The sequence below is a fragment of the Rhamphochromis sp. 'chilingali' genome (genome assembly GCF_963969265.1).
Source record: "Rhamphochromis sp. 'chilingali' genome assembly, chromosome: 10".
NCBI classification, from domain to species: Eukaryota; Metazoa; Chordata; class Actinopteri; order Cichliformes; family Cichlidae; genus Rhamphochromis; species Rhamphochromis sp. 'chilingali'.
Window position 1 is genome coordinate 6,222,913 of NC_137937.1, and position 17,060 is coordinate 6,239,972.

The following is a 17,060-nucleotide window of genomic DNA, read 5'->3' on the forward strand; positions in this document are numbered from 1 at the left end:
GAATTTCCAGTGTTTGTGCATCTGTACACTCCATTCGCTAACACATGGGTCTGGGTACTGCTGGCAGGTTTTTGGTCTCTGCAGAGATTGGTACTTTTTGACATTTTGTAAATATACAAAATTGGTGTTGTCAGCCAAGTTTGACATCCTCCCCCATTAAATGCATTCATTCAACACTCTGCTCTCATCTACCAAAAGGCTTGTCACTGAAGTCCCTGTCAACAAAAACCATCACAGCGGCAGCTTGTGTAAATTATTACAACGTGGCAGAATGTTGGAGGCATAACTCATAATTAACTTTTGCTGAAGAACCACAGCCTTAGCATTCTGTTTGAGGACGTCGTCTAATCCCACACCCCGTCTTCCACTTTTTTTTGTTCGTCTTCCCATACTGGTGTACTTCATCTATTAATGAGCTGTTTATTTACTGCCATTGAGATTGACATTCAGTAACTTGCCTAAGGACATAATGAACTGGTGCATACTTGTTTGAAAGACTAAAGCCATCCAAATCTCTTGTTTTATAAAATCTTGTAATTTACAGTCACGTCCAATAAATTTCACACCAGCGTTTGCTGACAGATTTTTGACTCTGACTCTGTTTTAGACAAGTTTATGTTCACTGATATTTTACCTAAAAAAAAGCGGCCGCGAGGAAGGCGGCGGCGGCCACTGAGCAGGTCTGGTCACAGACATATCACCACATGCCCTATTTGGGTTATTTGCGTGCTCCTTTAATTAACGTGATAATGTCTGCTGCAATCAAAACCCGGTAACGTGCCAGCAAAGCAGCTGCTGCCTAAGCTGATTTGTCTTTCTTGCCAACTTACTTTACATGTATTTAACAGTTAATGATCGACAAAATCTGGAAACCTTGTGGGATTTGAAATGTGCCCTAATCCTCAGTTAGCCTGTTTCATCCGTTCCATCTGCCTGATTATGTTTTGCAATCACAAACCTCTAGATTTTGCTTCTTTGGCAACTTTCAAAATAAATGTCTACTCGGATGTCCAGCAGCACAAATGGACATTTGTTTACATTACAGGTTTTCTTTCAATTGTTTACCTTTTTTCTCCAAATTGGTCTATTTTCACTGAAATACACTTCCTGTAGCTGCAAGGATTTTTGGACAGTGGCACTTCTTGTATTTTTGCTTCTATACATTTACCACAATGGCTTTTAAATCAAATACTCAAGATGACACTGAAGTGCAGACATTCAACTTTACTTCAAAGAGCTTTACAAAAGTATCACACTCAGTGCTTTTGAATTGAATTAATTGAAATTTTTATACACTGTTGACAGGGGATTTCTAAAAACCACCCTGTAATTCTTCAGCTAAGACACCTGAGTTAGAAAACACAAAGACTGCAGTCGTTTTTTACACGCGTGGGAAGCAATGAATGCACCTTGCGAACTGCGAACTTTTATTTTATACATGTGCGTGTGTGTGTGTGTGTGTGTGTGTGTGTGTGTGTGTGTGTGTGTGTGTGTGTGTGTGTGTGTGTGTGATATATGCAACACTTTAAATTAACCGGTTTTAGTGATGCTTGCATCATTGGAGAAGATGAACCCCTGCCAATGTACTGTTGCAGCTGGTAATGAAGAGTTGTCATATGTCTGAACAAAGCCTGCAACACCTCTTCTTCTCTTTGTTCTAACTTAAATTTTTCTCTGCTTATTGCCATTTTATTTCCTCTGCAGTGTTGACTGATATCAAGGATGGATATTCTGGACGTTGTGGACGAAGACGAGATGGCACTTGAGGGATCAAACATTACATCCATCGTTTTAAACACCAGCCTAGATGGTGTATCCAATGTCACCAACATTACCTTTTTCCCTTACTATCAGCACTCTCTGTATGTGGCTGCCATCTACACCCTGGCTTACTCCTTCATCTTTCTGCTGTGTATGGTGGGTAACATCCTGGTGTGTCTCATCGTACTGGAAAACCGTCGTATGCGCACAGTCACCAACCTCTTCATCCTCAACCTGGCTATCAGTGACCTGCTGGTGGGGATCTTCTGCATCCCTACAACACTGGTGGACAACCTCATCACAGGTAATACTGAGCTTGTGACTAATGTACATGCAGTCGTATCATTGTTAATTTGGACCTGAGTGCAGATGTGCATTTCAATTCAGTGCAATGTACCATTTGGATGCATAGCATAATCTCAGAGTATTCCAATAAGCAAATGGGTCATTCCATTTTAAATCACAGGCCTTATTCTCGATCTTCTCTGATTTGCAAAAGAGTTTGAACATATAGCTAATACATATGAAGCTAAAATTTTAGCTTTATATGTTTACTTGATTTGAAAAATACTCAGCTGACCAACATTTCAGGCCTTTTTTTCCACACAACAATGTCTGAGGCAATGTTTGAAAGTAATTTTCATTGGTCTTTCTTACAATCAAAATTCTATGATTTAGAGCAGATTAATTTTTAAAAAAATATCTCGATGTTACTAGTGAAAATTTCTGAAAAGTACAGTTATACAGTGGTCCCTCGTTTATCGCGGGAGTTACGTTCTAAAAATAACCCATAAGTGCCTTTGATGGTGCAAAATGTTTCATTGACATTGTTGGGTTTGTTGGGAAGAAAACTTACAAACATACAGTACAGCACTTCAGAGTCGCACTGCTAGCGATCAAAGATTTATGTAAATTTGAGAAGCTGAATGCATTCTGTACTGTACTGTACAGGAGAGACGGCATGAGATTGACTGACAATGGTCTATGGCCAAAAGGACGCAGAACACAATGTGCTGTAAAAACAAAACAAAAAAACAAAAAACATGCAAAATTGCACAAAAAAAAAATGAGTGAAACAGCGAGGCCGTTATAGCGGTCCCTTGTTATAGCGAGGGACCGCTGTATTTGCAATTTTGTGAAATAATACTATACATCATTCAGAAATTGTCTTTAGTTGTCATCACACACAAAAAAATGAGTACATGCATCAAAACGTTTACCCATCTGGAACAACCCTGACATCTTACAACACAATAATATGACAAACGTCGCAGATTAGGGTTGTTAAGGAATTAAATACTTGGAACGTATATTCAAAGTAATAGACTTTTATCCATTTGGCAGAAGAATATTAGAATATGAGATTAACCAGAATAGATTTTTATACTATCAATAGTTTAATAAAAGAGTTTAAAAAAAGGCATTTAAGCAAAATCAAGTCAAACTACAAACAGGTGTGGTGCAATTCCTTAATTTCAAAACCCCCACATTACTGTCCAAAAGATACAGAACACTCAAAAATAGATGAATCAATATCCCTTCTATTGTGAAATCTATCAGTCAACTTCTGGCCTCAGAAATGCTTAAAAACCTTTAAAATGACCTATCTACAATTAATTCAATACAGAATCCTGCATAGAGTCAGGTCAGTGGTTGTCCAGGATTGGTTTTGTGTCATCTAACACCTGCTCACATGGTCAAAGCAATTTGCCTACAATTACATCCACCCTCTGTCTCTGGTGGAGGCGACAAATAAAGTTTACTCCTGTTTGAGTAACATTTGCAGTCCCTAACTGTTTCAGAAAATCACGGAGTTTTCATGTCTTCCACTTTCACCCAGTAGGAAGGGGACGGTGTGCCACAGGAAGTCTCGGTCTAAATGGTAGATTCTGAAATAGAGAAGGCTTTCAGTAGCTGCCGTGCACGGCCCACTTTATAACAACTCTATATGAGCAATGGTCTGGAGATACAGGTGTCAGTGGCGAAAAGCTTAAACAGCTGTGCTGCTGTGATAACAGGATGCAGCAGTCAGAGAAGTCGCATCAAATCTGTCGTGCACTCTCTGGAACTAACATGGGGTTAGTATCTTGCCCAAGGATATTTGGCATGCAGCCAGGAGGCAGCCTGGGATCGAACCACCGACCTTCTGATTAGTGGCTGACCTGCTCTGCCACCTGAGCTACAGCCACCCCATGAAGGAACCCAAACGCAGGACTCGCAGGTAGGTGAAGACTGGTGAAGGTTTATTATAAGGGGTGGATGAACAGAGGGTGAACGAACACTGACTGGCTGGATCACTGAATGGCTGACTGAACTGAGAGAACACACGGGAAGGACAACATCACACGAACATCAATGACACGACAAAGAACTGGTGAAACCGAGGAACTTAAATACACAGGTTGAATGATGGCAATGATTGGAAACAGGTGAGTACAGGGCTGAACATAATCTGACTAATGACACAAGAGACAAGCTGACACGGGGAAAAAAACAGGAAGTGAGAACATTGATGTGGCAACATAACCTAAATGTGACAAAACTGAAAACACTGGGTCACCGACCCAGGGACCCTGACAGTACCCCCCCCCCTTCAAAGGCCGGCACCCGACGGCCAAAAGAGAAAAAGACCAGAACAGGGCGAGCGGAGGGGGCCCTGGACGGAGGGACGGAGTCCACATAGGGACAGTTCAGGTGGGCGGCCGCGAGGAAGGCGGCGGCGGTCACTGAGCGGTTCCGGTGGACCAGGCGAAGCCGAAGCTGGACCAGGCGAAGCTGAAGCTTAAGCTGAGGCTGGACCAGGCGAAGCAGAAGCTTAAGCTGAGGCTGGACCAGGCGACGGCATGGGAGCCGGGGGTGACGGAGCAACAGCTGTAGAGACAGCGGGTGCGGAAACCTCTGACTGGAGACAGGCAGGGCCAGCGGGCCGGGCCAGCGGGCGCGGAAACCCCTGGCTGAGGAGCGGGAGAGCTCGCAGCTGGCTCTGGATGCTGTGGCTGCAGGTCAGGGAACTGAACAGGATGGTGAATGAGTAACTGGACTACAGAAGACTGGACTACAGACGGCGGGAGAATGGGTGACTGAGCTACAGGCGGCCGGACGGGAGGCGACTGGACTGACTGGACGGGAGGCGACTGGACTGACTGGACGGGAGACTGAACTGGAGGGGACTGGAGGACAGGAGACTGAACTAGAGTAGACTGGAGGACAGGCGGAGACTGAACTACAGGCGACTGGAGGACAGGAGGAGACTGGACTACAGGGGACTGGAGGGCAGGAGACTGGACTACAGGGGACTGGAGGGCAGGAGACTGGACTACAGGGGACTGGAGTAAAGGCTGAACAGCAGGTGAGTGAACTGACTGGACTGAGGAGACTAATGGATAAACAGAGGTCGGTGAGGATATGGCTGAGCTGAGGTTGGTACGGCTAATGGCTGAGCTAAAGACTGAGCTAGTGAGGGGGATAAAGCTGTAGCTTGGGCTAGTAAGGCTGGTGCCTGAGCAGGGGACAGGTCAGCTAGCCTAACTAGAGATAGTGCTAGGGCATGGAAAGCTGAGTGAGGAGATGGACGGGCTGGCGAATTAGCAGGTGGACAGGTTAGCTCTTCCGTGCCTCCGGAGTGTGAGGGCGCTTACTGGAGAGCCTCAGCCGAGCCTCTAGGGGGGTCAGGTCAGATCCTGGCCACCCTCAGCCTGGGCGCTGGGATAGGCGCGGGAGGTGGCTGGACACCAGTCACCCCCACCTGAGAAACAGGAACGGGTGTGAAGGTAGACAGGGTCGCAGCTGCCCTCCTCCTGGGAGCTGGCACTGGTGTGGGTATAGGCTGACTGACGGGAGTGGAGATAATGACTGGGTGAGTGATACTGACAGGTTTGGGTGCATGAGTATTTTTAACAGTGGCCGGAGCTGATGAAACCGGAACAGGCTGACAGGTGGACCAAGGAGCAGACTCAGATAAAACGGTCCTAGAGTGAGCAGGCCTAGGGTTTGCATACACACGGACTGTAACAGATTTATCGGAGATTGCTCTGGCCTTTCTGCCATCACCATTTACAGTCTTTAGTTGAATAGTCTCCGGAGGTGTTGAAGTGCGGGGATTGTCCTTAATGAATCCCAGCTCAGAGGGAGCAGAGCAGAAAAAGTCTTCCCAGTCCAGTCCACTCCCCATGAATCAGAAGTGAGTGTACTGTGCATTTTAAGGGAGTAATCAGATGAAGGGTGTTGCTTCCTCCGGGAAGAGGAAGCGGCCGGGGTAAACAGCTGAGCCTCTGGCGCGGTAGCCTCCGTTGAGCCAAGGTGGGAGGCGTAGCCGCTGTGCCGTGGCAAAGGTGGAGGTCCGGCGAATGAGGCGGCGGGTGTGTGAGCGAGGAGCGGAGCGGCGAGAGAGGGAGCGGCCAAAGCGTGAAACGTCCACTCTCCGTGGCAAATGCTCCGGTGCAGGTGAGGCAGCAGGTGGGGGAACGCGGCATCTCCGAGGCCCGCCCAGAGCCAGGCGAGTCCCCTCGAAGACGTGCTCTCTCTCCGTGAAGAGCCGCTGTTTTCCCCTGAGCTCCTCTGCCCAACGGGAAAGTGCTGCCTCCTGCCGCTCGTAGAGGTCCGAGTCCGCTGGGTTCCAATCGTGTCTTCGTGGCACAGGTCGTGTCATTCTGTCGTTGTGTGGAGGCGAGGAAGAAATGGTAAATGGCCTGCATTTGTATAGCGCTTTTCTAGTCCATAGGACCCCAAAGCGCTTTACACTACATTCAGTCATTCACCCATCCACACACACATTCACACACTGGCGATGGCAAGCTACATTGTAGCCACAGCTGCCCTGGGGCGCACTGACAGAGGCGAGGCTGCCGGACACAGGCGCCACCGGGCCCTCTGACCACCACCTGTAGGCAAACATGGGGTTAGTATCTTGCCCAAGGATATTTGGCATGCAGCCAGGAGGCAGCCTGGGATCGAACCACCGACCTTCTGATTAGTGGCTGACCTGCTCTGCCACCTGAGCTACAGCCACCCCATGAAGGAACCCAAACGCAGGACTCGCAGGTAGGTGAAGACTGGTGAAGGTTTATTATAAGGGGTGGATGAACAGAGGGTGAACGAACACTGACTGGCTGGATCACTGAATGGCTGACTGAACTGAGAGAACACACGGGAAGGACAACATCACACGAACATCAATGACACGACAAAGAACTGGTGAAACCGAGGAACTTAAATACACAGGTTGAATGATGGCAATGATTGGAAACAGGTGAGTACAGGGCTGAACATAATCTGACTAATGAGAGACAAGAGACAAGCTGACACGGGGAAAAAAACAGGAAGTGAGAACATTGATGTGGCAACATAACCTAAATGTGACAAAACTGAAAACACTGGGTCACCGACCCAGGAACCCTGACAAGGAAGCTGCATGAAGCCCATAATTATCCTCTTAATTCAGATAATTGCAACAAAAGATGCAAACTGCAGAATGTCATTGATAGGTTTGTAGCATAAATCTATTTGCTGGAACGTTAAGGACAATTTAATTACACAGCAAAGCAAGACACGAGTAGGCAAATTTCTTTATGTTTCTCGTGCACGGGAGAGAACTGGACAAATGCCGTCCCTTCGCTTGACCCCGTAACACTACTCTTTTATTGAGGTTACATGAATATACATAGGTTCATTAACATATGACGTTTACATACAAACAAAGAGTACTTTGCCTGTGCGTTGTGTAAGTATGTGTGTGCGTGTGCGTGTGTGGGGTCAAGATGTGACCCTGTGAAGACTCCCCAAAGCTGGTGCCAGGAGTCTAGCGGTCCATCTAAACAAAAGGCTCTTAGCCTAAAACTGACATAGCTACGTTTATCCTACCATAAAACAATAAGACAAGGTACGACCTCTCCCATGCTCCCAGGATGTAGGTGTGAATGCCAGAACACTCTGGAATGCACACAAAGCCTTTGCAGACTATTAAGGATCACACATCCTATCACTACACAATCGATTATACACCTCTAAGCATATATGGTTAAATATTTCTAAGCATAAATGACAATAAACAATACAAATCTAACAGTCATCAGTCGTCATTACAGTGCCTAACAAAGCCTGTAACTGTGAGAGCTGACTGAGACGTATTTCATGCTTTGCACATTTACTGTATTAGCCAAAATCTAATTTTTTAGTCATCTGATATTATATTGCTTCTTAGTGCTAATACAAATCCACACACTGCATCTTCAGTATGATCAGGAAAGAACTGAACAGAGGGAGCATGTTTTGTGTGTTTGATAAATCACAAAAACATCAAAGTTCTGTTCCTGATTTCAGAATACATAAGCCAAAAACAACATTCCCAAAATCCTATTAGTCATCTTTGTTGACTGACAGACACAAAGACATAAACCAATATAATAAATCAATGACTGCTGCACTCAAAGGCTGTTTCAAGGCAAAACAACAACACCCAGTTTCACAGCAAACAGTTTCCATCGTATCTTCAGTCAGCTGCAGCAGACATTCCCAGTCACCAACTCATCAGCACATCAGCCTGTTGCACAAAATTTCTATCCTCAAACTTTCACCACTGATATTTACAGGATGTCTTTGATCGATATGTGAAACAGGCAGGGTATATTGCTTGCACAACATCAACAAATGCCTAGTAAAGACCTAAAGAGAATTCCTAGAATAACACCACACAAGTTCAAATGGAAAAACTCATGCTGGATATCTATACTGATATGGGCTGGGTAATGTCTTAGGGATGAAGGGATGTCACACTGTTTGATGGAAATTAAAATTATCAACCTACAGAGGGCTGAATTCAGAGAAAGACAGAAATTCAGAGTGAAAAAATGAAACATTGGGCTTGTTCATGCTACTGAAATTTTACTCCGTAGTTTGTATGTGTGCTTGTATACATGCCTGAAAACGTTGGAGCATTATCATAATGAGATGACAGATGGTGTCAAAGAGGATCTGCTTGCATATTTGAACCAGGGCATCACTGAGCTACTTGACGGTGCCAGATAGAGCGAAACTAAATGTCCAAGAGGTGCTCTGTTGGATTTATGTCAGGCAACATTCCAGTCCTGCCGATGTGTTAAGGACCTTCTAAAGCCTTGTCCAGGTCTCCAGGAGTAGCTGGCTGTCTCCTAGAATCTCCTCCAAGCACTTAAGATGGTGCTGAGAGATACAGCAAACCTACTGATAATGTATTTGCTGGAATTTTGTATTGTGTCACATGTTAATGTACCATCCCAGGAGTTGGGCTACCTGCACATCCTCTACTTAACTCACCAGATCAATATCCCAGAAGTTTAACAGACCTGTTGCTATGCTCTGATTTAAAAAGTGTTTCTTTCACACTGAGAACACTTCCAGCTGTGTTGCTTCCTGAATAGAAGTACCCCTTAATGTTGAGACAGAACAAATTTGAGATGTGAATGTGATGCAAATCGCAGTTACATGAGTACTTCTTGAAGATTAATTTTACGAATAGCTTCAGTGGTTTGGATTTGCTTGTACTCATCTGACAGATAAATTGTGTTAACATGTTTCTTATGTTGGAATGAGGCAAAGTTAGATTATTCAGTTTGTCAATAATTCACAGTACATTTAAAAATCACTACATACTGTAGCAGCCAATCGGAAAGCATGAAGACAAGGTATCACCACATTATGGCTCTAATATGAAAAGGTAAATTGTTCCAGTTTAGTGGAGCTTTAGTGCAATTTATTGTTTTAATTCATCCAGCCACACATACACGCAAAAAACAAGAGCTAATCCAAGTTCCTAACTTGATAATTTGTGAAAAAAGGTTCAAGGACACTATTGAAAAACGGAAACAAGGGCAACTGAAAGTTGAATACATCAGGTATCTTTTTACATTTAGAAATTTAAATTGAAACTATTTTTCTGTCATTGGACTCATTTGTCATTTGCACCATACTGCATGACTCTACGAATGACTGATGTCTAGCTAAATGAAACCAACGATTAAAAAGAAAAATCTCTTTCAGTTCACTTTCAATGCTCTTTTTCTTTCATGAAACCGACCGTGAACTACTACTGGTAAAGTTTTTCAGCCGGTTGACAGTTTTTGCTTGACTAAAGAAATATGTGTTTAATTTGATTTCCTCATTTTTAATAGAATCTGTGGGTAACAATTCATTTTTTTAGGAAATTCAAAATTATCTTAAGATAGGCTTATGTTCTTAAATTGTTAATTCAGAAAAAATACCTTAATATATAATTAAATAACTAAAAAACAAGCCTATTGGTTTTTAGTGCTCTTTCTGATACAAGTCTCTTCTGTTCTGTCAGTGAAGGCTCTGTGGGATCCAATTGGAAACAAACAGGAGGCAGTAATTGTTAAAGTTGTGTGTACACATGCATGCGCAGTGTTGGGAAGGTTACTTTTAAAATGTATTCCATTACAGATTACAGAATACAGAATACATGCCCCAAAATGTATTCTGTAACGTATTCCGTTACGTTACTCAATGACAGTAACGTATTCTGAATACTTTGGATTACTTAATATATTATCATGCTTTTTACAACTACGTGAATGTACTATTGCTGTGTGATTTACCATTACTGAAGGTCCGCGGCTCCGAACCTTAGTAAAGGGACCTCTGACTAATACGGCCGAAAAATAGCTTTACTTTGTTGTGTGGGTCAACTTTTCTTGGGAGAGACAGAGAGAGGCGTTGAAAGGCTGCTCCAACGGAACTTATTGTTTTCGGAGGAAAACACGAACACATTGTACAGTCGAGTCTAAATAGCTTACTTACAACTGGGCTCCTCAGGCACTCTTCTTGGCTGCAGTGGTTATTATTATATTTACATGCTTCCAGCTCCCGTTTTTTCTCGATGACTGCTCGTACCTTTCCATTATCCTTTTTTCTCCCACCTCTTGCTCACAGACACATAACGGGTATGGCAGTCCATTCTCCCTGCAACACGGACTACACTGCCCATAAGGGTACATTCTTTAGAGCTATGCTTGTAGCATTCTGCCTGTTAGCTTAGCACAACAACAACAACAAAAAGGTGCTCTCTCACCCAGGAAACACAGTAGCGAGAGAGAGAGAGGGCGTCGCCCTGTAACCATGGCAACCGTAACGCTGCCGCCTGGAACAACAGAACGTAGCTGTCAAACAAAACCCAAACAGTCCTGACCCGCCACAATATGAAACAGGAAAGTACCGCAGTGTAATCCATTTATTTCAACAAAGTAACTGTATTCTGAATACCACCTTTTTAAACGGTAACTGTAATGGAATACAGTTACTCATATTTTGTATTTTAAATACGTAACGGCGGCACATGTATTCCGTTACTCCCCAACACTGTGCGTGCGTGATGAACCATGGAGCAAAAGTAATATTAATTCAAGAATACATTGAGAGTAAATCTTGATTGTATTTTCAGTGCAATGTGCACAAAATAAAAACAAAAAGAACCCAGCTGTATTTTGATGGAGCACTCTTTGATGGCATTTCTCATTTTTCATTTTCAGAAAATATTTACTTTTATTTTGCTTTAACCAGAACTTCAGCCTGTGCCCGCCGGGCTTTCTCACACTCTTTTTTATGCACATTTGCGCCTATCTTAAACTGTTTATTTCTAACCATATAGTCTACATAAACATAAAATTGTAGCAGGTGAAATATCACATCATCACTTATATCTGCCTTAGAGCACTGTGCTCTATGCAGTCTCTGTAGATTCTGTTCCTATATCATGTAAAAAGGACTAATTAATTACATTGCATCATTTCCTTCAATGAAATATGTCTTCATTACTTCATAACTCACTGTTAACACAGTATTTCTATATTAAAGTAGTATTAAAGTGATCATAGCAAGTCTTACAGGGTTTATGTTACACCTTCAAATGTATTGTTGCTTCTTTTATGAGTACTGAATGTTGTTCTTTTATTCTGGAAATTTGTATAACGGCTGCTTTTAATTACAAAAGAGTATAAAGCGTTAGATATCCTCCTTCATCTGTTGATTACTTGGTGAAAAGATTGTTTCACCTCTGTTATGGTATTCACACATCTCAAGAGATGCTGTCTGGCTTAGCATCAGAAATTCACAAATCTGTGATGCCTGTGGCATAAACATACATTCTGATGCACTCATTTCTATTCTTGTCCATTCTGATCACTTCCAATGAAAACTTCGACATCACTAACTCTGCCACCTCAAGCTCGGCCTCCTCTCTTTTTGTCAGTGCCACTGTCTGCAAACCATACATCATTGCTCTTAGCCTAAACTGGAAATAAAATTGGGAGAATGAAATTTGTGATCAAAATTGGTCTATTCCTGACACATATCCAAAAGGATGTTTCACTAGTGATGAAATAAATGTTCTTGTTGTTTTTTCAGAGCCCATTTAGATGGCCGTGTAAGGACAGGAAGAGGTCTGTGTTAATATTCAGTTTGTCCCTTTTATTGTTCAAGTTTGTTATGGTCTATATTAGGTCTTTATTGTGGCCTTCAGTTTTACTTCAGGGTGTCCTGTAGCTTCTTGCTTCCATATCTGTCCTCTAAAGAAATAACAAGTGACAGAGCTAATTAATGAAGGACATATTTCACATGTTTTTCAGACACATTATTTTCTGAGACTGGGGTGAAAATTAAGCCACCCCCACCAAAGAATCCATGGTTGCACAGACTTCCACAGATTCTCAAGGTTGTTATCATGATCATCTTCCACTGAGTCATTATATCTGAGTTGCTATAGCAACACTGTAACAATACAGATTATCCTTCACACCACAGTCCTCACACAGAAATAGTACACTGTAAAAATTGATATAAAAACCATGTAAAATCCCTACATAAATGTATAGTAAACCCCAAAACACAATTTTTCTGTTTCAATCACAGTGAACTTTTGTAAACTATTAAACAGAATGTTTTTGTTATATTTACAACATCAATGTGTGATTATAATCAAATTTATTTGTTAAAACTACAAATATTGGGAACAAAAACAGTGAAATACTTTAATACTCATAACAAAACAATTATGTTAATTTGACATGCAAATATTGTAAAAACTATAGTTTTAGTCAGTTGTTTTTAAAAATACACGAATTATATGTAAGTCACTTAACAAGTTTATACTGTAGGCCTGCAACGGACCTACTTTTAACATTATTCATGAAATTATGCAAATTCAGGTATATATGTCATTGTGAACTTGAGAGGTTACTTCTCTATTTATAGGTGTAACACCCGTCCCACGTTCTATTGAGAGGGGCCCTGGGTTCCTGTTGTTACTTTCCTATTGATACTCCCTTTTTAATGCTTATGGTATTAAATATGCAATAAAACTACACTATATCGAAATAAATTACACACAAGCAGGTTAATTATAAAGTTAACTCCACTTTAGTGAATGCTTAATTAACAACACAAAAGAAAATAAGTAAAATCAATAACGTTTGTTAAACAATGGTAAGGTATCTACCTCAACAGAAACAAAATAATCAAATAATATTGTGGGCCCACACGCACTCACACCAAACACACACACACACCTCAAGTGCTACAGTCTTTCTGCTAGCAAACCCCTCGTTGCAGGCCTGAGTCGTGGCTCGGGTGCGTTGGGACCTAAAACAATATGGTCGCTTCACTTGTTGCCAAGCAGTAAAAATAAAAGCACGTGCAAACAACAGTACTCACACCTCCAGGCAGTTCAAGGGGATAGCGGGGAAACTGGTTCACGGCTACCAGCAGGCCGCGGCAGCAGCACTCACAGTCGTCCTTTCCACGTGCTCCCACGTGAACACATAACTTCAGCACACCAGCAGAAGGGACCTCTCTGACACGCCAGCAAGACGTCCGTCTCCTCCTCTCACAGTAGGGTACAACAGTTCTCGACTCCAGTTAACTATCCGTCAACCCGAAAATACGTCGGTCGCCCTTCTATGAACTCTGCGTTCACTCGACACTGTTCAGCTCTCGTCTCTCTCGCTTCCTGCAGAGTGCACACGGCTCCCCACTTACTCCCACCCCTCTATCTGAGACTACTTCAGGGTTCACTGGAGCTGTAGTACATATCAATACCATATCAAAAATAATGACATAAACCTCAAAATACAAATAAGAAGGTTGTGCATTTAACTGACACACATCACATACTTTGCAGGCATTTGTATACATTCTTGAACACATTAAACATTTGCAATTAACTATCAATATTAATGAACAAATTGAAACAATGAGCTACTTATATAGCCAGGGCTACATAGGCTATATAAAGATATACAATTATAATGACATTGTCGGTTTTCTAATCATTCAGGCTATTTGCAGTCTATTGTAGAGTAACCTATAAGAAATTATTATCGATAGCCTAAGTAACACTTCTGCTCAGTCATAATCCTTGTATTCTTTATGTTTCTTTTAATTGTAATTTGATACTTAGACTAGACTACTGTTTTTGGGTTAGTTTAGCAATGTATCATATCACAGGCTAAACAACCTAACAGTGCCTCCCATAGGATGTGTCATGGCTACTGGACAGACTCACGCACAGACAGCTCTTTCTTTGAGAACAAAAGGAGATTATTTATTTACAACAGGGATCACCTCAGTGCTATATATATGTACAGTGAGTTGGGATGGGGGGGGGGGGGGTCCAGGGAGAGAAGGGGGGGTGGGGAATCCAGACACGCTTCCTCTTCCCCACAGTCACCTCCACAGCTCCTCTGCACACACGCACTCCTCTTCAGCCGCACTTGCTCCAAAACTCCACACACGCTGCCACACCCGGGCAGGTCCCGTGATTTGGTCCAGGAGAGGGATATCTACACACAGAATTTCAACGTTAGTTCCACAGCAAAATACACACAGGGGATTCTTTTGATAATGCCGAGAGCACGAACTCAGGAGGCTCAACGTTCCAGTGGTGAGTTGCTCTGTGCCACTGCCTTAAATAGCAGCTGGGGAAATCAGCCAGATCAGCAGCAGGTGGAGACAATCACACAGGTGCCTGGGCCAAGAGCGAGAGCCCGTAACGAGCTCCACCCAGGCAGAGAGGAGGAGAGACAAAGAAAACAAAAACAAAAAAGAACAACAACAACAAAACCTGTAGCCAGCGTGAGCCAGCCAGAGAGACATGGGGACCGTGACAGGATGTCTATGGTGCCTTCTCTCCACAGAGCTGTAGGCTACTGTAGGCTACTAGTAATGTGTGGATCGATACTAAAATATCGATTCCTCCGATACCAGTCATTTATGTTCTAGAATCAATTCTTACATTAAAATATCGATATTTTAGTAATTTAGGGTAAATTTGTAGTTTATAATTAACAGGAACATAGTGGAAGGAAACTATAACATTGTCTGCATTCGAAGGAACTACTTCCTCTTCCGCCTTTCATAGTCATGTGCGAAATACGGCTGTATAAATGTGTCGCAGCCCCTTGGTGTGCGCACTCACAACAATGGCTGAGCGTAAATGGAGTCATGTGCGGAGGCATTTTACATCCACAAACAGCCGAGACGTGGTTTGCAATACATGTGGCAAAAAAGCGAGGGGTTGTGGCAACACCACTAATCTTGCCAAACACCTCAGAGTAAATCATATCACAGAATATGATGAGCTTATGCTGAGGCGAACTGAAAAGGAGGAGTGGACAGGTGCTGCTAGGGCGAGAAAGACGTCTCTCACGGAGTCCTTGCATGGCCTGGAAAACAAAATCTGGAAATGAAATCAAACTTCACACTTGTAAACGATTGTATCATAAAAGTAATAAGCATTCAACATCAGCAAGACAAGTGTCATGTGCAGGTTTTCTCAAATCAGTAAACTACAATTATTACCATAATTTGCCTCAGACATGGATCATCCCATGTACTCAGTCAACATTAATGTAATCGGTGACTTCCCTTAAGCAAAGTCACTCCACTCATATATTACTATGGGCTCAAAAGTGGCCAGCTAATGAGCCCATATTCAACTATTCCATAAACACTGCATCTCGTATTTGTTTTTCTCATGTCACTTGTCCACTTCTGCTGAATCTTCTACATGCATTCTTAGAAAAACAAACATTAGCAATACACATTGACTGTGGTCAGACGGTGGTCAGACACAGGTCAGACGCAGGTCGACAGGTTCCAGAGGTGCCATAAAAAGACCATAAAGTTAGCCACCCATAGCTGTGGAAAGAAGGTTATTCACATCATCAAAGTAACCTTCACATTTTCCCAAAAACACAGTGTAACAGCATCACCACTCATAACCTGTAAACACAGTTTTCTTCACACATAAACCCAGAAATCCTGTAGTAGGAAAAAACATCAACCAGTTGTCCTGGTATAAATCGCATCATCAATTCACATGAAGAACTGTCATGCTGTAGAAAAGAAATGCAAATGTTAGCGCTGCGCAGGTGTGTACACACTTTCTCACAGTGATCTCTATGAGCAACACAAGGTAGTGAATAACACCCCTGGTAGATGCACAGACACAGAAAGTGGCATTTAAAAGGTTAAATCATCACGCAACCTCGAATATGGCTGTCATCTTTCTGCTCCTGTAAAAGGAAACACACATAAATTCATCTGCACCTTTGTTGAGCTCTATAATATCCTATACCGAACTGGAGATTGTTATTCATGCTTTTATCTCATCACGACTGGACTATTGCAATTCCCTGTTTATTTGTTTAAACAAAGGTTCTTTGGAGCGTCTGCAGATCGTTCAGAATGCTGCAGCAAGACTTTTGACGAAAGCTTCTAAATATTCACATATAACACCGTTGCTTATGCAGTTACATTGGCTTCCTGTCGAATTTAGAGTCCATTTTAAGATTTTGGTTTTAACTTTTAAGGCTCTTCAACAACAAGCACCACCATATATTATTGAACTTTTAAAGCCCTATGCCCCTAGTAGGTCTCTGAGGTCGAGTAGTCAGGACCTACTTGTCATTCAGTATACGAGACTGAAAACTAGGGGTGATAGAGCTTTTGCTACTGTGGCCGCCAGACTGTGGAATTCCCTTCCTCAGGACTTACGATCCGCTGATTCATTGATTACTTTTAAAAAACAGCTAAAAACACATCTTTTTAAAATTGCTTTTTGCTAACTTTGTTTGTATCTTGTTTGTTTTTTTTTATTTTTATAATCTGTTATATATAGCATGGTTTATCATACCATCATACTAATTGGCAGGCTCAACTTCACAACAAAAGAAAAATCATCAGCTAGATTCACTCCAAACCAACCACCAGCTGCACAACACACAACATAACCCTAATGTCTTATTAGCTATGAG

The 17,060-nt window shown here is 42.5% G+C and overlaps 1 protein-coding gene across 1 annotated transcript in view; it reads left to right on the forward strand.

Moving 5' to 3' along the window:
• Window positions 1-1,722: 1,722 nt before the first annotated feature.
• npffr1l2 (neuropeptide FF receptor 1 like 2) overlaps window positions 1,723-17,060 on the forward strand; it is a gene marked incomplete at both ends in the record, with an annotated part of 36,964 nt that continues 21,626 nt past the window's right edge. Inside the window, one exon of the mRNA XM_080893231.1 lies at window positions 1,723-2,065. Coding sequence (XP_080749357.1) covers window positions 1,723-2,065 — 343 coding nt within the window. The remainder of the gene's footprint in view (window positions 2,066-17,060) is intronic.